The following is a 15,383-nucleotide window of genomic DNA, read 5'->3' as shown; positions in this document are numbered from 1 at the left end:
TTGCCATGCTTTTCCATGCCCTCCTTCCACGCTCTGCTCCAGGAAGGACATTGTGACTACACTGAGTACAGAGAGTTGAGTTCTGCTGTTAGTAGCAGGATCCCAGGTGTTACCCTAAAACTTCTTTGAGGGGACAGGGATCAGAGTCTTTTCCTCACATAAAGTTCTATGAAGTCAACATACATTTTTTAGGGAAGAAGAGTTAAAGAAGGTAAAAAATCATGTCATGGACCTTGTTGTCCAGACTGTGTATCTCCTCAGACATCAGGGTAAGTATGATAAAGACCTGTAGCTGCTGTTTGTCTGTGTGCCTTCTTTAAAATTAATTACTCCAGGCAATTCCTGATTTACTGATAAGTACAATTTAGGTTATTCTTCTCCAATACTCTTGATTTCCTACTCTCTAATGAAATATTACACTGCAGTGTGGCCTCTTGTGAAGTCTGTAGAAACTTGAAAGTCTCTCATACTTTGTTATCAGGCTATTCCTACCTGGTCATTCATACTACTGGAGGTGATTCCTTTATCATACTCAGACACCACAAACATCATTAACAGAGCCTGTTTGACTAGCAAATGGTGCACTCATGCAACAACTTTGTCTCAAGCAGTCTTTTTCTTTGTTCAAGAGTTGTAACTTTAAGGATTTTTCTCAGAAGGGTAACTCAGCTTATTTTAAGTAGCTGTAGTTGAAATTGCCGCCCTGCACTGTTGGATAATATGTTATGCACAGCTCTGCTTCATGAGCTTACAACTCAGTATTCAAGGGGTGAGGAGAAACAGAGCATTAAAAAAAATCACCAGGAGAAAGAACTGTATTTATTTAAAGTATCTGTAAAGCAAGCCAGGTAAGCAGTCCAAAATTACCAGGATCTCTGCAATCTCATTAAGGAGAATTTGACTGTAGCATTTCCCAGAAATGACCTTTGATGAGATAATTGCTAATATTACTAGTTTCCTATCCTGAGTAACATTTCAATACAAGCTGATTTAAGTAAAACCAGAATTCAACTGACATCAATTTGAAATGCCAAAGTCCTGCAAGTCAGGCCCATGCCAAAAATCAGCCTTCTGTGGGTGAGCAGTATTAGAGGACTCAAATCACTTGTGCTAGTTTTTGTTACAATCACTGCATTTTATTCTGTGGTTTTGGTATATGAACAACAAAAAGAATTAAGACAGCTTCTAGGTCCCTTAAGTTCCCGCTACAATTGAACCCTGTAATACCACCAGCAACTTCAACAGAACTTCCTTAAATACTTATAGCCCTAACTACCCTGCAAGAGGAAACCATAATACTTTAAAATGGCATTCAAATTACATACAAATTCATACAAAAAATCAGCTTGAAACCAGGGCAATAAAAAACCATGATGATCAAGTATTTTGGATGTTACATATGATTTTTTTGGTTTCATTCCTTATTTTCTGCTCTCTACCAACTGCATGATACAGCAATTTCTGTTAAATCAGTGCAAGAGGAAAACACTTAACTATATTGGTTTTACAGTTACAATGTACCTGAATGTATTGTATATTTTACTTCTTCACCAAAAATTTGGTGATATCACAGCCATACTTTGTAGCTAAAGACCTTCTCTTCAGCTGGCTTCTTTCCTTGGCTTGTTTTGCAGTTCTCTGCAAAAGAGAGAGACAGGTTGGTTCAGTATTGATACTTGACAACATGCCCAACAGAAAGCATTAGCCCCCAGTTAAACTCCAGTCTGCCTCTGCAGTAGACAGCATGAGGAAATGCAAATGTTTATTAAGGCAACATTTTACTAAATCCAGAGGAAACCGTCATATTGTAATAGTTTAATGCTACCCTTCCACCTTGGCAGTATGGGAAGGAGAGGTTGTGAGCACTGAGGTTCTGCAGCAGGAGAGAGCAGGGCTGAGGGGGAGCCTAAGTGCAGTATTCCCACCCCATTCCCTGTGAGAGGGCCAGGATTCCTGGCTCCACACACTGACCTCCCTGTGGCAGGCTGTGCACAGGGTCTGAAGGTTCTCCAGGGAGCACTGTCCTCCTCCGCTGTACACGGGCTGGATGTGGTCCACCTGCCAGAACTGCCCCTCCGCTGGGCTCCTGATCATCTCATTCAGCTGCAGCACACAAGGGACGTGGCAGGGGTGAGAAACTCCTCAACTACATGGACATCCTACTAGCAACAAGGAAATTCTGGGAAGTAGCTAGCTATAGTTTTCATCAAGATAAAGAAATCCAGCCTTGACACTCTCACTGGACAAGCAACAACTGTAAGTAGCTGGCACATTTTCACCCAGCCCTGGCTGTACATGCACCTCCCTACAGAATCAGAGCCCTGATGCCTGTGCCTTTTAGAGGTCTTACAAGACACTGGAATTCAGTTGATTTGATTGTTTTTAAAGACTTGGTTTTTCTTCTGTTGTTGGTGCTAGGTTACCTTTCTATCAAATCTGCAAGAACATTTTTGGCTGTCTCTAACTCTGTACACAGACCAGGTATTACTGCTGAAAGCCCAGAACCATCACCTGCCCAAGGGGAAGGTGAGACATCCAAGAGCTCTCCAGAAGCTGCTTCCTCTGGTTCCTGGGTGCATCCCTGACGCTGAGATAAAGCTCCTGGGCGTTGTGCTGGCAGCACTGGCACACGCCATGCTCGATCTGGAACACCTTGGAGCGGAGGTAGCTCTGGCTGGAGCGGATGGAGAAGTCCTCCTGGCAGGCGTGGCAGCAGAAGCGCGTGTCCCAGGCGCGGGCCGGGCAGCCGGGCGGGGGCTGAGCTGTGGGCTGCTGGCAGCTGAGACACAGCGGGGTCCCCTGGCTGTCCAGGGCCTGCAGATACCCTTTGGACAGGGAGGAGCCTTCAGCATCAGTCTGCCCTAGGGGAAGGGCTGAGGGATCATTTCCAGTTTCTGAAAGCAGTCTGATGGCAGAGAACAAAGTACAGCTCTGGATAAATGATGTATGCAGCAGCCAGTTCATGGGGGTTTTATGCACTGTGTATTTCAATCAGATTGATTTTATGTTCTGAAAAATCATTTGAGCTGAAATAATACCTTACTCAGATTGATACTGCACAGTGAAAATCCTTTACTTGGTTTACATTTCCATTTGAACTAAATTTACCAATATAGCAAGGCAGATTTTTCTTCTGCACATCTTACTACACTCAATTATTAGCTGAAATAATGTTGTATTTATAAAGACATGGTGATTTCTATCAGGCATGTACACATACAAAAGTAAAATGCTTCAGCCCCCTCTTTAACAGAAGTATTAAACTCAAAGGAAAGATCCTGATTTCTCTACAATCTTCATAGCTGCCTATCAGTTTCCAATGTAAAAGAAGTAGGACATACAGTGCTAGTTAAAAAATTTAAAAGGGGAATTCCCATTTGGAATTTTCACTTCTTTGCTCCTTTTTTTTAATTCTGAGGCAAAATAGAAACAAATTCTGCATCCCCAGTTTGATGCTGACCTCACAGGAGGGCTGAGCTAACATTCTTTGCTCTAACTGAATCTATTCTCTTGTTCTGTTTTAGTCAGACTCATTTAATTAGCAGCTCTGTCAGCAAACAACAGATAAAATCTAAATTGTTAGAAGAATAAAACAGAGCTAATTAGCACTACAGCAAGTTTCTTATCTAACTGCTGTACTTCAGCAAAGCATATAGTAATAGCAAATAATTTTACTACCATTAAAAAAAAAATGTGGCAAAAGAACTTAATTATCCTAATGCATTAATAAACCTACTTTGTGGATGGTTCAGGAGAAGCAGCTTTGTCCAGAGAAGCCCCCATTTCTTTGGAGATGAGGCGAACGCTTCCCCCGCTGCTGCTGGCCTTGGAGAGCGAGGCTGCTGCCACATCCTCCCTGGTCACATACCTGAGAGAGTGACAAATCCTGTCAGCAAAGGGAGCGATCTCCCTCAGAGAACATCACTCTGGACTGCAGCAAGATTGGTACAGCACATTCTCTTCAAACATTCCTCATTTTCTGGGTGAGAAATGAAGAAAGTTTGGGAAAACATGCTTCATATACTTCCATATTAAATATCTTTTTCTAAAAGTGTAAAGAATTCTAACCAGTGCATTTGTACCTTGGTTTGTGTATAGCAATTAAAAAATGACTGCAGTTTGAAACTGCCTGACAGTGAAATCTGAAAGGCATTTTGTTTCAGTTAGGTGAAGTCTCAGTGACACTGGATAATCCAGGAAGCTTTACAAACTCTGGAGGACTCCTTGCTGCATTTGTTATGTTTGATCTCCCCACTTTATTTTCATGTGAAACCCGGTAAAACACAACTGCTCTTAGTTAAAAATTTTAAATTGCTTCACAGAAACCACTATTCAGACAACTTCTTCTGAGGACATCTCTGTACTGAACATCTGCCAAACCCTACAGCCCCACCTTACAAGGCTGGTAGGTTTTTTAACACCATTCACAGATTTTTCCTACACTTTATGGAAGCACACAATCAGGCAAGAAAGAGGTTAACAAACACTTATTACCCTCTGCTTCTTATATTACTGGAATTACAAACTATTTATTTACTTAATTCTTACCTACAGCCAAAATATTCACCCTGAGGAATTTAATAGTAGGAAGTGAGGGGAATAAGGAGGTTTTAGATGGTTTGCATGACATGTTTTGTGCAGGGCAATGACAACACTGAGGCTACAAATGTCTGTCAAGGAAGACCACATCAGAAAAAGGAAAGAAAGGGAATCAAAGGTTCATTTAGATTTTAACAAGGATCAAAACCCAGCCCTTTTCAGTGGCACTCAGCAAAGAAAGGCACAGTTTTGAGAAATGTCATCCATAGAGGACAGAACTGCTTAAAGAAAAACAAGAACTGGAAAAAGTTACTAGAGTTAGCTGTGAATTATGAATAAAACATCTCATTGATGGCAAGTAATGATTTATTTCTGCTTCTAGGTAGGGAAAACAACAAGATGCTTTGACCTTACTTTTCTGTTGTGGCCCTGCAGTCAGGGTTTATCCTTTAAAAACACCTGGCAAGTCCCAGATGTTGAACTGGAACTTCAGCAGACCAACATCACTCAACAGATCATCACATTCAGTATCAATCAGATGCAGTGCAGAAGAGCCAGAGCAGCTGCTGAATGGGGCACAGAGCTGGGCAGGGAAGGAGACACTTCCAGCAGATTCACCAACATGCCTGGCTGCCTCTGTCACTCTGTGACAAGCAATCACTGAAAGTCCAGTTCAGACTTAGCATCATTCCACTGAAGGTCACATTAAATAAATCTAACTTTCTACAGTAATTAGTAGGAGGAATTAAAACCAAACCACACATACCTCTTGGTGCTGCTGCCCACCGACTGCTTTTTAGACAACTCCTCTGCAGCAAGAATGGGACTACAGAATATCTGACCACTTTTTCTAACAATCTTCTGTTTCATTGCCGTTAGATGAGTCCATTCTTTCACAAATCTCAGGATCTGGCAGAGAACACAACAGTCAGCAGCAGGACAGGCTTTGCACGGAGATAATTACAGTAAAACAGTGCCATTAGTGCTTTCTACATTGGCTGGAAACAGCTCTACAATCAGAGATGGTGCTTTCAGGTAACTCTTCACACCCTCACACCCTGTCTGTGGAACCCACTCAGTAGCTGCTTCACACAACAGCTCGTTGAATCAGTCAGCTATCCCCCACTAAAAATTTAAATTCCAGCCTTGCTGGAGAACAGAAGAAATCAGTTTTGTTCCTACATGATGGTTTTCTGTTTGGAAAATCAGATTTTAAGTTAAGCAGATAATATTTCCCATCCACTTTAAATCTGGATTTCCTTACTTGAGTACTTGTGTTTGCAGTGTTCTTCCCAAACCCCCCAGTATGAATGGGATCTTTATTCCTAAATTAACTGAATGCCTCTGTGGAGCTGTGCCTGACACTGCTTTGAAAACTGTTAGTAGACCAGAGGGAGAGTGAGAGTGGAGGCCTGCTCAGGCCTGCAGCTCTGATACAATCTAGAACATTCTTATTTAGAGTTTTCTCCATTTAATTCAGAACCTTTAAGTTATTTTGTTGACTTATGAAAGTTAGTAACTAACCCTGTAAATGAAAAATGAAATGATGCTTGGTTGATTCCTTCTACTACAATGTGATTACAATAATTTGCCAGAGTAACAGACTGCTTAATTAATATTCACATCAACATCTGTAAGATTGCTTTGCTGAAACTGTGTCTATATCCCACGGCCTGGAAGTAATCTGCATTTATGTTTTTAAAAGTAAGTAATCTTCTTCTGCATTAAATATTATATTGCTATGCCAGTAGAACTCTTACCATTGCACGATTTTTTTTATTCTGGAAAGTCTCTGGTAAATCCTCCCAGTTATCCAGCTGTATGTCCAATGGAATGAAATTATGATTCAGTGGTTCACCATCCTAGACAAGCAAACAGTTTTGTTTACAGATGCAATATAGCACAATGTAGAAAAAGTAATCTGTTTCAAGTGATTTGCCCTCCCTTCCTCCTAAATTTACTCCCTTCAAGGTCAATTTTTTCCTGAATTAACAATAAGGCACAGAGATAACAGCAAAAATGCAAGAAAGATGATTCATATTAATCTACCTAAAAGTAACAAGGCTGAACATTTTAACTTTTAATAGATCTGATTTTTTTCTTTGCAAATAGTTCAGACACATGAACTGCCTTATATTAAACTGAAATTACAATCCTCTTGACTGAATTCTATGGGAAATTAATGATTTGAGATAGGAGAATGTCACTTCATTACAATTTAAAATAAGAATTCTTGAACATTGTTTATCATACTTCTTTTTAATGTCTGAAAAAGTTCTCCACTTAAATTTTAAAGGACTAAGTTGTCCCAGGGCGTACATCTGGCCAAGGAACTTATTGATCATTCACAAGCATTCGAGAGGAGTCAAAGCAGAATTCCCTGGTGTCTCACCATTCAGCAGATTTTGTGCAGTATCTGGCACAATTCATCTCTAATCCCAGCAAAACCCAAACCAGACAATTGCCCAAAACCCACCCAAAATGCATCTTTGTCTGAATAAAACATGTGAAGTCAGGCAGCAGCATATATTTTAAGTAAATTTAACAAATTTTCAGATACAAGAGGAGTTTTTGACTCCATTTCACCTTTCCCAGCTGTATCAGCCACATAAAAATGTCTCATCCCAGAGACTTGCCCTCAGTTACCTGTGCTTTAGCAGCACCTGAATACACTGATTCACTCAGTAATTTGAAGAAATCTTCCCACTGAACTTTCCTATCACTTGAAAGAAGAAATTGGCAAGTCCTGACCTCCCCTTGAATAATGACCTGGAAAATTCCCAGTGGCTGGTTTCTGTGCCCAATCACCACTGCAGATTAATGATAAAGTGCTTTATTCAGGAAGTTATTGACTTACACACAGCACCAATGTTGAGCTTTCTGAAAATGTGGTGGCAATATTTTATTGACTTAGCATGTCAGGATTTACTGTCATTTTTTATTTGAATTTTGAATATTATTCTATTCAAGTTATTTTATGATAAGACACTGTAACAATAAAAAAGAAATTTTAAACCACTGTCACTGGCATTTCTAACAGATGATTTAATGTATTAGTCCAATTCTGTAAGCCAAGAGAAGTGTTGGAAGTTATGCATCTAAGGAATTATTACTTAATTCCTTTGAGAAAAAGAACTAGAATGATAAACTACCTAATTTTTGTACATTTCAGTTAATACAAAAATATTAATGTTTTTACATCAAACATAACAAAGAAGAGCATACAGAAACATTTCATCGGGCAACTTTTTGCTTTGCAATTTTAAAATGACAATAACCATGCATATTTTAGCTTTACCTTTGTGTAGAGGTGGATTCTATCAGTATTCCTGCTTGCACAAAACATAAGCCCATCATATATTAGGAACGAGTCTGATTTATCTACAACAGAAAAAATGTTTGCATTAAAGAGTTTTATTCATTCAATCTACTCAGACTTTAAAAATAATATTTAAATATGTACATAATTCCAGAACAACATAAGGTGCAGAGCTCAAGCAGCAAACTATTAAGGTGTTTGTGTATTTTTTCTGTTTCTCCTGAATGACCCATCATCTGTTTTGCCTGTGTCTGTCCTGAGTTCCAGTAAAACCATCCACACTCCCAGCTGCTGGTTTGACACAGTCCAGAAATCAGTCAGCTCAGGTTTGCTCCAGGAGCGGTGTGGAAAGGCTGGGCGCTTATCCACCATCAAAATTCAACAAATGGCCCAGGCCAAAATGAGAAAGTCCCATGCTGGTGTTTGTACTTCTGTGTTTTGGAGGTATAGGTTTTTATTTAAAAGACATTTTTCATGCCAGAGCCATTTAATTCAGTTTCACAATGAGACAGAATTGTTCTTTCAGAGTCCCACTTTACCTTCTCCACATTCTTTTTCGCTTTCTTCCTTTTCTGTGCCAACAGTTTCCTGTTCTCTGATTTCAAGAGATTGCTGGGCCCCCAGTTCCCCCAAATTTCCTCTTTGGCATTCAGCACTGCCCTCTGCTCTCTCTCCATCTCTCCTGAGCTCCTCTGACACTCCTTCCTCAGTCTGGCTCCTGGGAGCTTCACCATTTCTCTCACCTGAAGGCAAAGAAAGAAGCCAAGCAATGATTTGTGTTACCTGGCAGTGTGTACCTAATAACACATCTGAGACAGGAACACATCACTGAAATACAAAGAAAGGCACTGCATTCTCTAATATTATTATAGTGCAACCACTTAGAAAGTTAGAGCTAACTTTAATAGTAGGAAAAACACATAGAAAAAAAGCTTTTAATTTATGTAATCCCATGCACCCAGATTAGTGTCAAAATATACATGTAATAAACAGTATGCTAATGCAGTTAGCAATTCTATATTATATACAGTTATTGTATACCATAAACACACAAAGTAGTTTTCCAAGCATTGATTTATAGTTGTGAAAATCAGTTGTCTGTACTTGAACAAGCCCAAAGATTTAAATAAATAAAAAAGAAGTAAAAAGAACCTTACCCATGGCTTTGCAACTGAAGTGGCAAATATCAACATATATTTATAAAAAGGCTTCATTAATTTTCCAGATAGCTTAAATAAATTTAGCAAAAGAAATCAACTGTGAGCTGGTGGAGAAAGAAAAGCCGTATTTTCCAGATAATGTCTCTCATGACAAATACACAATGCTCAAGCTAATAAACTCCAACACCACATTGCTTAGTTTTGAAAGGTAAAGAAAAGTTTTGCTGTTTAATTGTATTCAGAATAACCATAAACCTCCAGGAAGATGAGAGGGACATTTGCTGCAAAGAAAAGAGAGGATATATTCTTCCTTATGGAATTTATATCCTGCTAACATTTTATGAGCATTTTTCACTTGTCTTAAATTAGACTCACGTAAAAGATCCTTGGAGAAAGCAAGACTAAGCAGGATCACTTAAGGGGCATTTGTTCATGTAAAGACACAATTCTTCATATTTTCCTGGACTTCTGTGTAGTCATAGGTTCAAAAAATTGTATTTTCTGAGCCTGATCACAATTGAAATAAAAAATGCATCTTTCCCTCTGTGGCACCCCTTACTCACCATCCCTGCTCTGGGGGCAGTGGCACATCTCACAGTAAGGCAGCAGAGCATTGTTAGTGTAAGTGCAAGCACTGCAGTGCCAAACTTCATTGAAAGCTGTACTTTCACTTGAAGTATTTAAGCCACAAGGATGGAGTTCACTGTTTTTTTCTGAAAACAAAGAAAGCTTTTTTCCAGTCCAAGATGTTTTCTTTTTATTACTGGAGCTGACTGGGGTCGATCCACTTAGGCTCTTTGCTCTTTTGGCTTCATGTTCACAAGTATCTTCATCACAAATTGTCTCCACCTCACTTATCCTTGTGGAATCAAGGTTTTCATCACTCTTCTCTGCATCCTCTTCTTTAGTGACTGCAGAAGATTCTGAATCATTATGTATTAATTCATCACCAGAAAATCTTTTGCGTTTCTTCTCTATGGAGGATTTGGGGGAAAAGAAGGAACGTATATCATGCTGTTTGTCCTTTTCAAACTAGGGAAGAGGAAAAGAACACAGAATTGTAGAATCATTTAGATTGGAAAATACCTCCAAACCCCACTTATGACTGCATCAGAAACTGTTAAACAAAAGGTATCTCTAACAAAAGAGAACTTCAAGACCAAAAGTGAGCAGAAAAAGCAATTCAACATTCCTCTCCTGATTTCAGAAAGGTATTTTCAATATTCTCCTGAAAATTCTGATATGGCGCTACCAGAAAATAGAAAAACAGAAGTGGTAAGCTGGGTGCCTTTTTTGAAGATGCCCATTACAAGGAAAGGCTTTCAAACACTGTTTTAAATATTAGTCCAATTAATTTGGCACAATTAACAAAGATGTCATTTGAACAGAAATTACTTGATCTCATGTGACTCTAAGAGTGGCTCAGCCACCTAAACATAACATAAGGACTAATCAGAAGATGTAGATGACATTTATTCCCCACAGAACACTCTTCCCAACTTCACCTATGTTTTAAAATGGAATTTACATTACTTTTTCCTACTTTTTTGGTGTTTCTCCATTAGTAGCGTCTGAAATGCACAGAAAGCTGAAGCAAATGACTACTACTTTTTTTTTTAAAAATGAAAGGAAACAGAAAAAACAAAGTTTCAAGTCTTACATGTGTAAATAGAAGTCCATTTTGGGGATCTTCTAGAGTTTCATTTGGGGTCCAGGTCTCAGCAAAACTCAAAAAATCCCATTTGTCCTTATCACCTTCTTCAGCCTGCATTTTCTCTTTCTTGCCATTCAAGGTGCTGCCAGTGACTTTGGCCTGCAGGAAGACAGTAAAGGTAAGCACTCTATTTTGCACATTACAGCCAGTGAAGCTGTACACAAAATGTCAGTATTTATTGAAGATCAAAGAGAATATATACACTCTGTACATCTCTAACAGCCTTAACATGTTTTGCTTGGCACATGGAGACAAATACATCAGAATTATTTAGTGACAGAACTTGTAAAGTAAATTGTTGTTGAATTACTGAGCCCCATCTCTGATATGTTTAAGGAGACTCATAATGCACCAGGCAGGATAAGCTTTAAGGACCCTTCCAACATAAACTATTCTATGATTCTCCAACTGCTAACAACAATTGGGTGATTCTTGTGGAAAATGGCAACAGAAGAAAAGATTACATTAATCTTGGATCTACTGAAAAAGAATTATCTGAGAATGCCTCTGCATCTCAGAAAGAAAGCTTAGTTTAGGCACAACATTCATTCTATTAAAAAAACCAACCCACAACAAATCCTAGCTGTTATGAGTGAGCAGAATGCCTGAATGCCTTAAAATTGTAAACTGAACAAAAACAGCAATAAAGAGCTAGAAGATAAAACAACCATCTCCTGTGGATATGAACCATCCCATTCCCCTTGGCAAAGACTCATTATCTTTGCATCTTGAATGAAAAGCAAAAAGCTAGGAAATACTAAATCAGAACAAACGTGGACATTTTGATGATCAGTAATTGCAGGTGTATCAATTTGTCTCAGAGAGTGCTCCAGATAAGACTTTTGTGGCAGTGGAGTACAACCCCAGGCACAGTGAGCTCTGGCCCCCTGGCCACGCACCTTGCGGTTCAGCATTGCCCACATGAGGGTGTCCATGGTTCCTCTGGCAATCAGGAAGTGAATGTTCACAGAGCTGCACTGCCCAATGCGGTGTGCTCGGTCTTCTGCTTGCTTAATGTGGCCTGGGTCCCAATATAACTCAGCAAACACAACGTGAGTGGCAGCAGTGAATGTTAAACCCTAAGCAGAATAAGTAGATGCATTCTTTAAAAAAAAGCACACACAAAAATTGATTATCTGATTATCTTTAGCTTTAACAAGCTAAAGGTTGTATAGGATATTTTAATATGGAAATAAGAGGGTAGTCCTCCACAGCAGATTGGTTTATTTTACTGATTCTTCCTTGGGCCTCAGATTCAAAAAATACTTCAATATTGTACAAAGACTGCACATTGCTATTCAGTATGGAATAACATCTATTTCTTATTAATCTACTGCTTTTAGAGAAATTGAGTTTTTCTAATTATTCAAGAATGAGATACTGCTCTTATCATCATTTAGCTCAAGTAAATTCAATAGAGGCTTAGAACAGTTAACATGATTACTGCAAAGAAATGAACACAGTGGCTACAAAGGACAAATTGCATGAAGATAAATTGCCCTCAGTAAACCACTTCAGTCATCAATGATTTCAGTAGCTATATATTCTTCAAGTGTATTAGTTCACAGATTTTCTGCTCTGCCCTACCTGACCAGCTGCCTGAATACTCAAAATAGCAACCCGGGTTTCAGGGTCCTTCTGAAACTGATTGACGAGGTGAATCCTCTCCGCAGAGGGAACACTCCCATCTATTCGGATGTAGCGAGCCTGCAACATCAGAACAGAGACTAAATAGCAATCAGTGTCTGTTTTCAGACCAAATCCCTCCCTGTCCCCCAGTAAAAATAGGAAAAGAACTGTTCTATTCCTGTCATGGGGATCAGGATACATCAGCACTCTTTTGCCCTTTGATTTAAAATTAAGTCTCTATCTAGAGAAGTGTAGACTTTGTATTCCCTGTTTGCAAAAGGAGAAGACAGAATGAACATGAGATCTTAAAATGGAATACTACACAGAAGAATCTGGAATCACCCTGACACCATTTTTTTAAATTCTCAACAGTTAAAAAAGAATAAAAACACAAAATAGCACAGTTAGTCACCTTTCCCTAGCAATAGTTAAGGAGACCATGATCAAAATAAAGCAAAAGATGTTTACAAACACTTTTACTGCTTTGAATTAAACATTCAGGTGAGATGATAGCCTGCAGTTAAAACCCCTCAAAATTAGACAGCAGCGTACTGGTAGAAAAATTTGGAAAACAATTGCCTACAGTGTTGATTTAATAATGATAATAAGCCATACCAGATACAAGTGTGTTTACATCATCCTTAAACACAAAGCAGTTGTTGAGAACCACACGATCCCTTTTAATTCAGTGGCACTGATCCATATGCACATAAAATCCTTTCATTCCTGTGTCGTGTGCAGTTCTGCTGGATTCAAACACAGCTGACAGCCATTTGTGGAAGTGAAGGTAAATTTGTGTGCACATTTGTTAAGGTTTTACCTTGCTCTCTATCACTGCCTCTGTGCAGGCTTGCAGCATGCTCAGGTGATGGGCAAAGACGAGGAACTTCAGTTTGTCATTGTCAAGCATCATTTTGATGTAGTCCTTGACTGCTCCTGCCTGCAGTGAGTGTGTGTTTTCATTAGTGAGACACATAACATTTTCAAAGAGAGTTTTTATTTTCATTTCTTTCAATTCTTTGTAACATGAAAATGTAAATTTCCATATCTTCTGTTATCATGTAAGACTTTATCACTGACATTCTTAGCAATAATTCAGATAAATTTTGTATTGAAAAAATCACAACTTGATGTCTTTGAGAAATGTAACTTACTCCTTCAGAGAGAGAGAAAAAAAATACATTTATCTTCAAAAGATCATATAATTACGTGGCACTTCTTCCAGATTAAGATGTAGATAAACCCCCTTTTAATTCAGACATTATTATCTGATGTTTTAATCCATATTTGAGAAAAACAAACATATTTCAAACAGACAAGGTAATACATAATCAGAACTTCTGCATACACACACACAAAGCCATATATCAAAACTGAAGGAATAAATTTGATATGTTCATGATACCATAATCATAAAATATTGCTCTATTTAAGCATTCATAGAATTCTTCTGTGTCAAATGTAATTTTCAGTATCTTTTGCAAAAGCTATTGAAGCAATGATGACAGTAACAAAATTTATCAGTGATCAACAGTTAATGCAATACACACTGCAGCAGTCTTCAGATTTCTTTTTGCATATTCCATATTTCTATTCCAGAAACATACAGGGGAAAAGAGAGTGTTTCTCCATTTCATGACTATAAAACAAACCAAATAACCTCATCTCGTGTTCTGGCCAATAAAAGCAATTTTATGAGGTTAAAAACACACGCTGGATAATTTAGGGATATTAAGGAAAGACCTGCAGGCTCACCTTGGCAATGGCTGTTTCCTTATACATGCGTGTGATCAGATTCATGACCTGAGAAAAGTGGCTTTCAGTGGCATCTGATCTCAGACTTCTCATTAATTTCTCCCACTCTGTGAAAGTGGCATTCAGATTCTAAGTGGCAGAAGAGACCAGTGGTTAGACACAGAGTACAAAGCACATTGTACCTCAAGAGGTACGTTTCAAGTGTAAAATGTTTAGGAACTTTGGAGAACTGCATCAAATTTGGCTAAAAGTTACTGTAGGATTCAAAATCTATGGGAAAAGACAGAAAAGAAGATTGTACTAGAATTAGAACAAATTTTATCACTGATGGAAAAAAATTTCCTGTATTAGTGCTCTTTGTGTTATATTTTAAAAACAGTAACAGAGATACTCTGCTTTATACTCACACAATCTTTGTAACTACACATAATACACAAGCACACACAAAAATACATATCCATACATAGATATTTCCACTTATTAACAAACGTACTTTTAGCAAAAGTAGAAGATTTACCTTTGCTGCAGCTTGTGGAAGGTCAAATGGAATACGCTGCCTGACTTTGGGAGGCAACTGAGTTAGGACATCATTCTTCAGTCTTCTGATCATTATTTCACTTAAAAGTTGATGTAGTTCCTCTAAGTTTGAAGCTCCTCTACAATCCCATTGCCTTCTTTTACCAAAAAACCTGAAAATGATAAATCAGTACAGAGTGTAAACATGAGATCTTCCAAGCCCAATAGAAATCCTCAGTACATAATTAATTTTAAAGCACGCTACTAGATATGAAAGTGTGCTTCAACTTCCCAGCAGCCACCACTGCCTGCAGCAGTCACTGCCCATCACCTGCACAATCCTGTCTATTCCCAGCTTCCCATCCTTCACTGTCCACAGGAAACAGAAATTTCAGGTTTAATTTTGGAACTCCTGTTTCACTGGACTAATGAGAAGAATATACCATGAGAATAATCTTTATTATATTACAGACAGGAAAGCCATCATGAAAACTGCAAATATCACCATCAATATTCCTTTCTTTCCCTCCCTAAAAATTCCTTCTTAGTTACTGCCAGAGACAGGATTTAAAGCTTAAGCTATCATCTTTAAAAGAAATATTATTTAATGAGCATGGTTAAATAGAGGAAGGTTTAACATTAAGAAGCTAAAGGCTGGAAAGAAAGAATTTATTAACTCAGTCTTCCTTATTCTTTCCTTGCTTTGCTGTTTTTGAGGAAGTGTTGCAGCAGGAACAGCAGCTTTTCTCTG

At 38.5% G+C, this 15,383-nt stretch overlaps 1 protein-coding gene across 1 annotated transcript in view; it reads right to left on the bottom strand.

The window, feature by feature from the left end:
* Positions 1-801: 801 nt before the first annotated feature.
* The window catches only part of ZRANB3 (zinc finger RANBP2-type containing 3), a 41,294-nt gene continuing 26,712 nt past the window's right edge, over positions 802-15,383 (bottom strand). The window contains exons 8-22 of the mRNA XM_058839807.1: positions 14,634-14,805; positions 14,117-14,245; positions 13,182-13,301; positions 12,320-12,439; positions 11,632-11,811; positions 10,679-10,831; positions 9,582-10,050; positions 8,398-8,601; positions 7,838-7,920; positions 6,300-6,401; positions 5,306-5,448; positions 3,737-3,868; positions 2,512-2,905; positions 1,972-2,103; positions 802-1,638 (exon numbers count right to left, since the gene is read on the bottom strand). Coding sequence (XP_058695790.1) covers positions 1,540-1,638; positions 1,972-2,103; positions 2,512-2,905; positions 3,737-3,868; positions 5,306-5,448; positions 6,300-6,401; positions 7,838-7,920; positions 8,398-8,601; positions 9,582-10,050; positions 10,679-10,831; positions 11,632-11,811; positions 12,320-12,439; positions 13,182-13,301; positions 14,117-14,245; positions 14,634-14,805 — 2,632 coding nt within the window. The 3' untranslated portion in view covers positions 802-1,539. The remainder of the gene's footprint in view (positions 1,639-1,971; positions 2,104-2,511; positions 2,906-3,736; positions 3,869-5,305; positions 5,449-6,299; positions 6,402-7,837; positions 7,921-8,397; positions 8,602-9,581; positions 10,051-10,678; positions 10,832-11,631; positions 11,812-12,319; positions 12,440-13,181; positions 13,302-14,116; positions 14,246-14,633; positions 14,806-15,383) is intronic.

The sequence above is a fragment of the Poecile atricapillus genome, chromosome 5 (genome assembly GCF_030490865.1).
Source record: "Poecile atricapillus isolate bPoeAtr1 chromosome 5, bPoeAtr1.hap1, whole genome shotgun sequence".
Lineage (NCBI taxonomy): Eukaryota > Metazoa > Chordata > Aves > Passeriformes > Paridae > Poecile > Poecile atricapillus.
The sequence above is the reverse complement of the archived record's forward strand: the minus strand, read 5'-3'. Positions and strand labels throughout refer to the sequence as shown.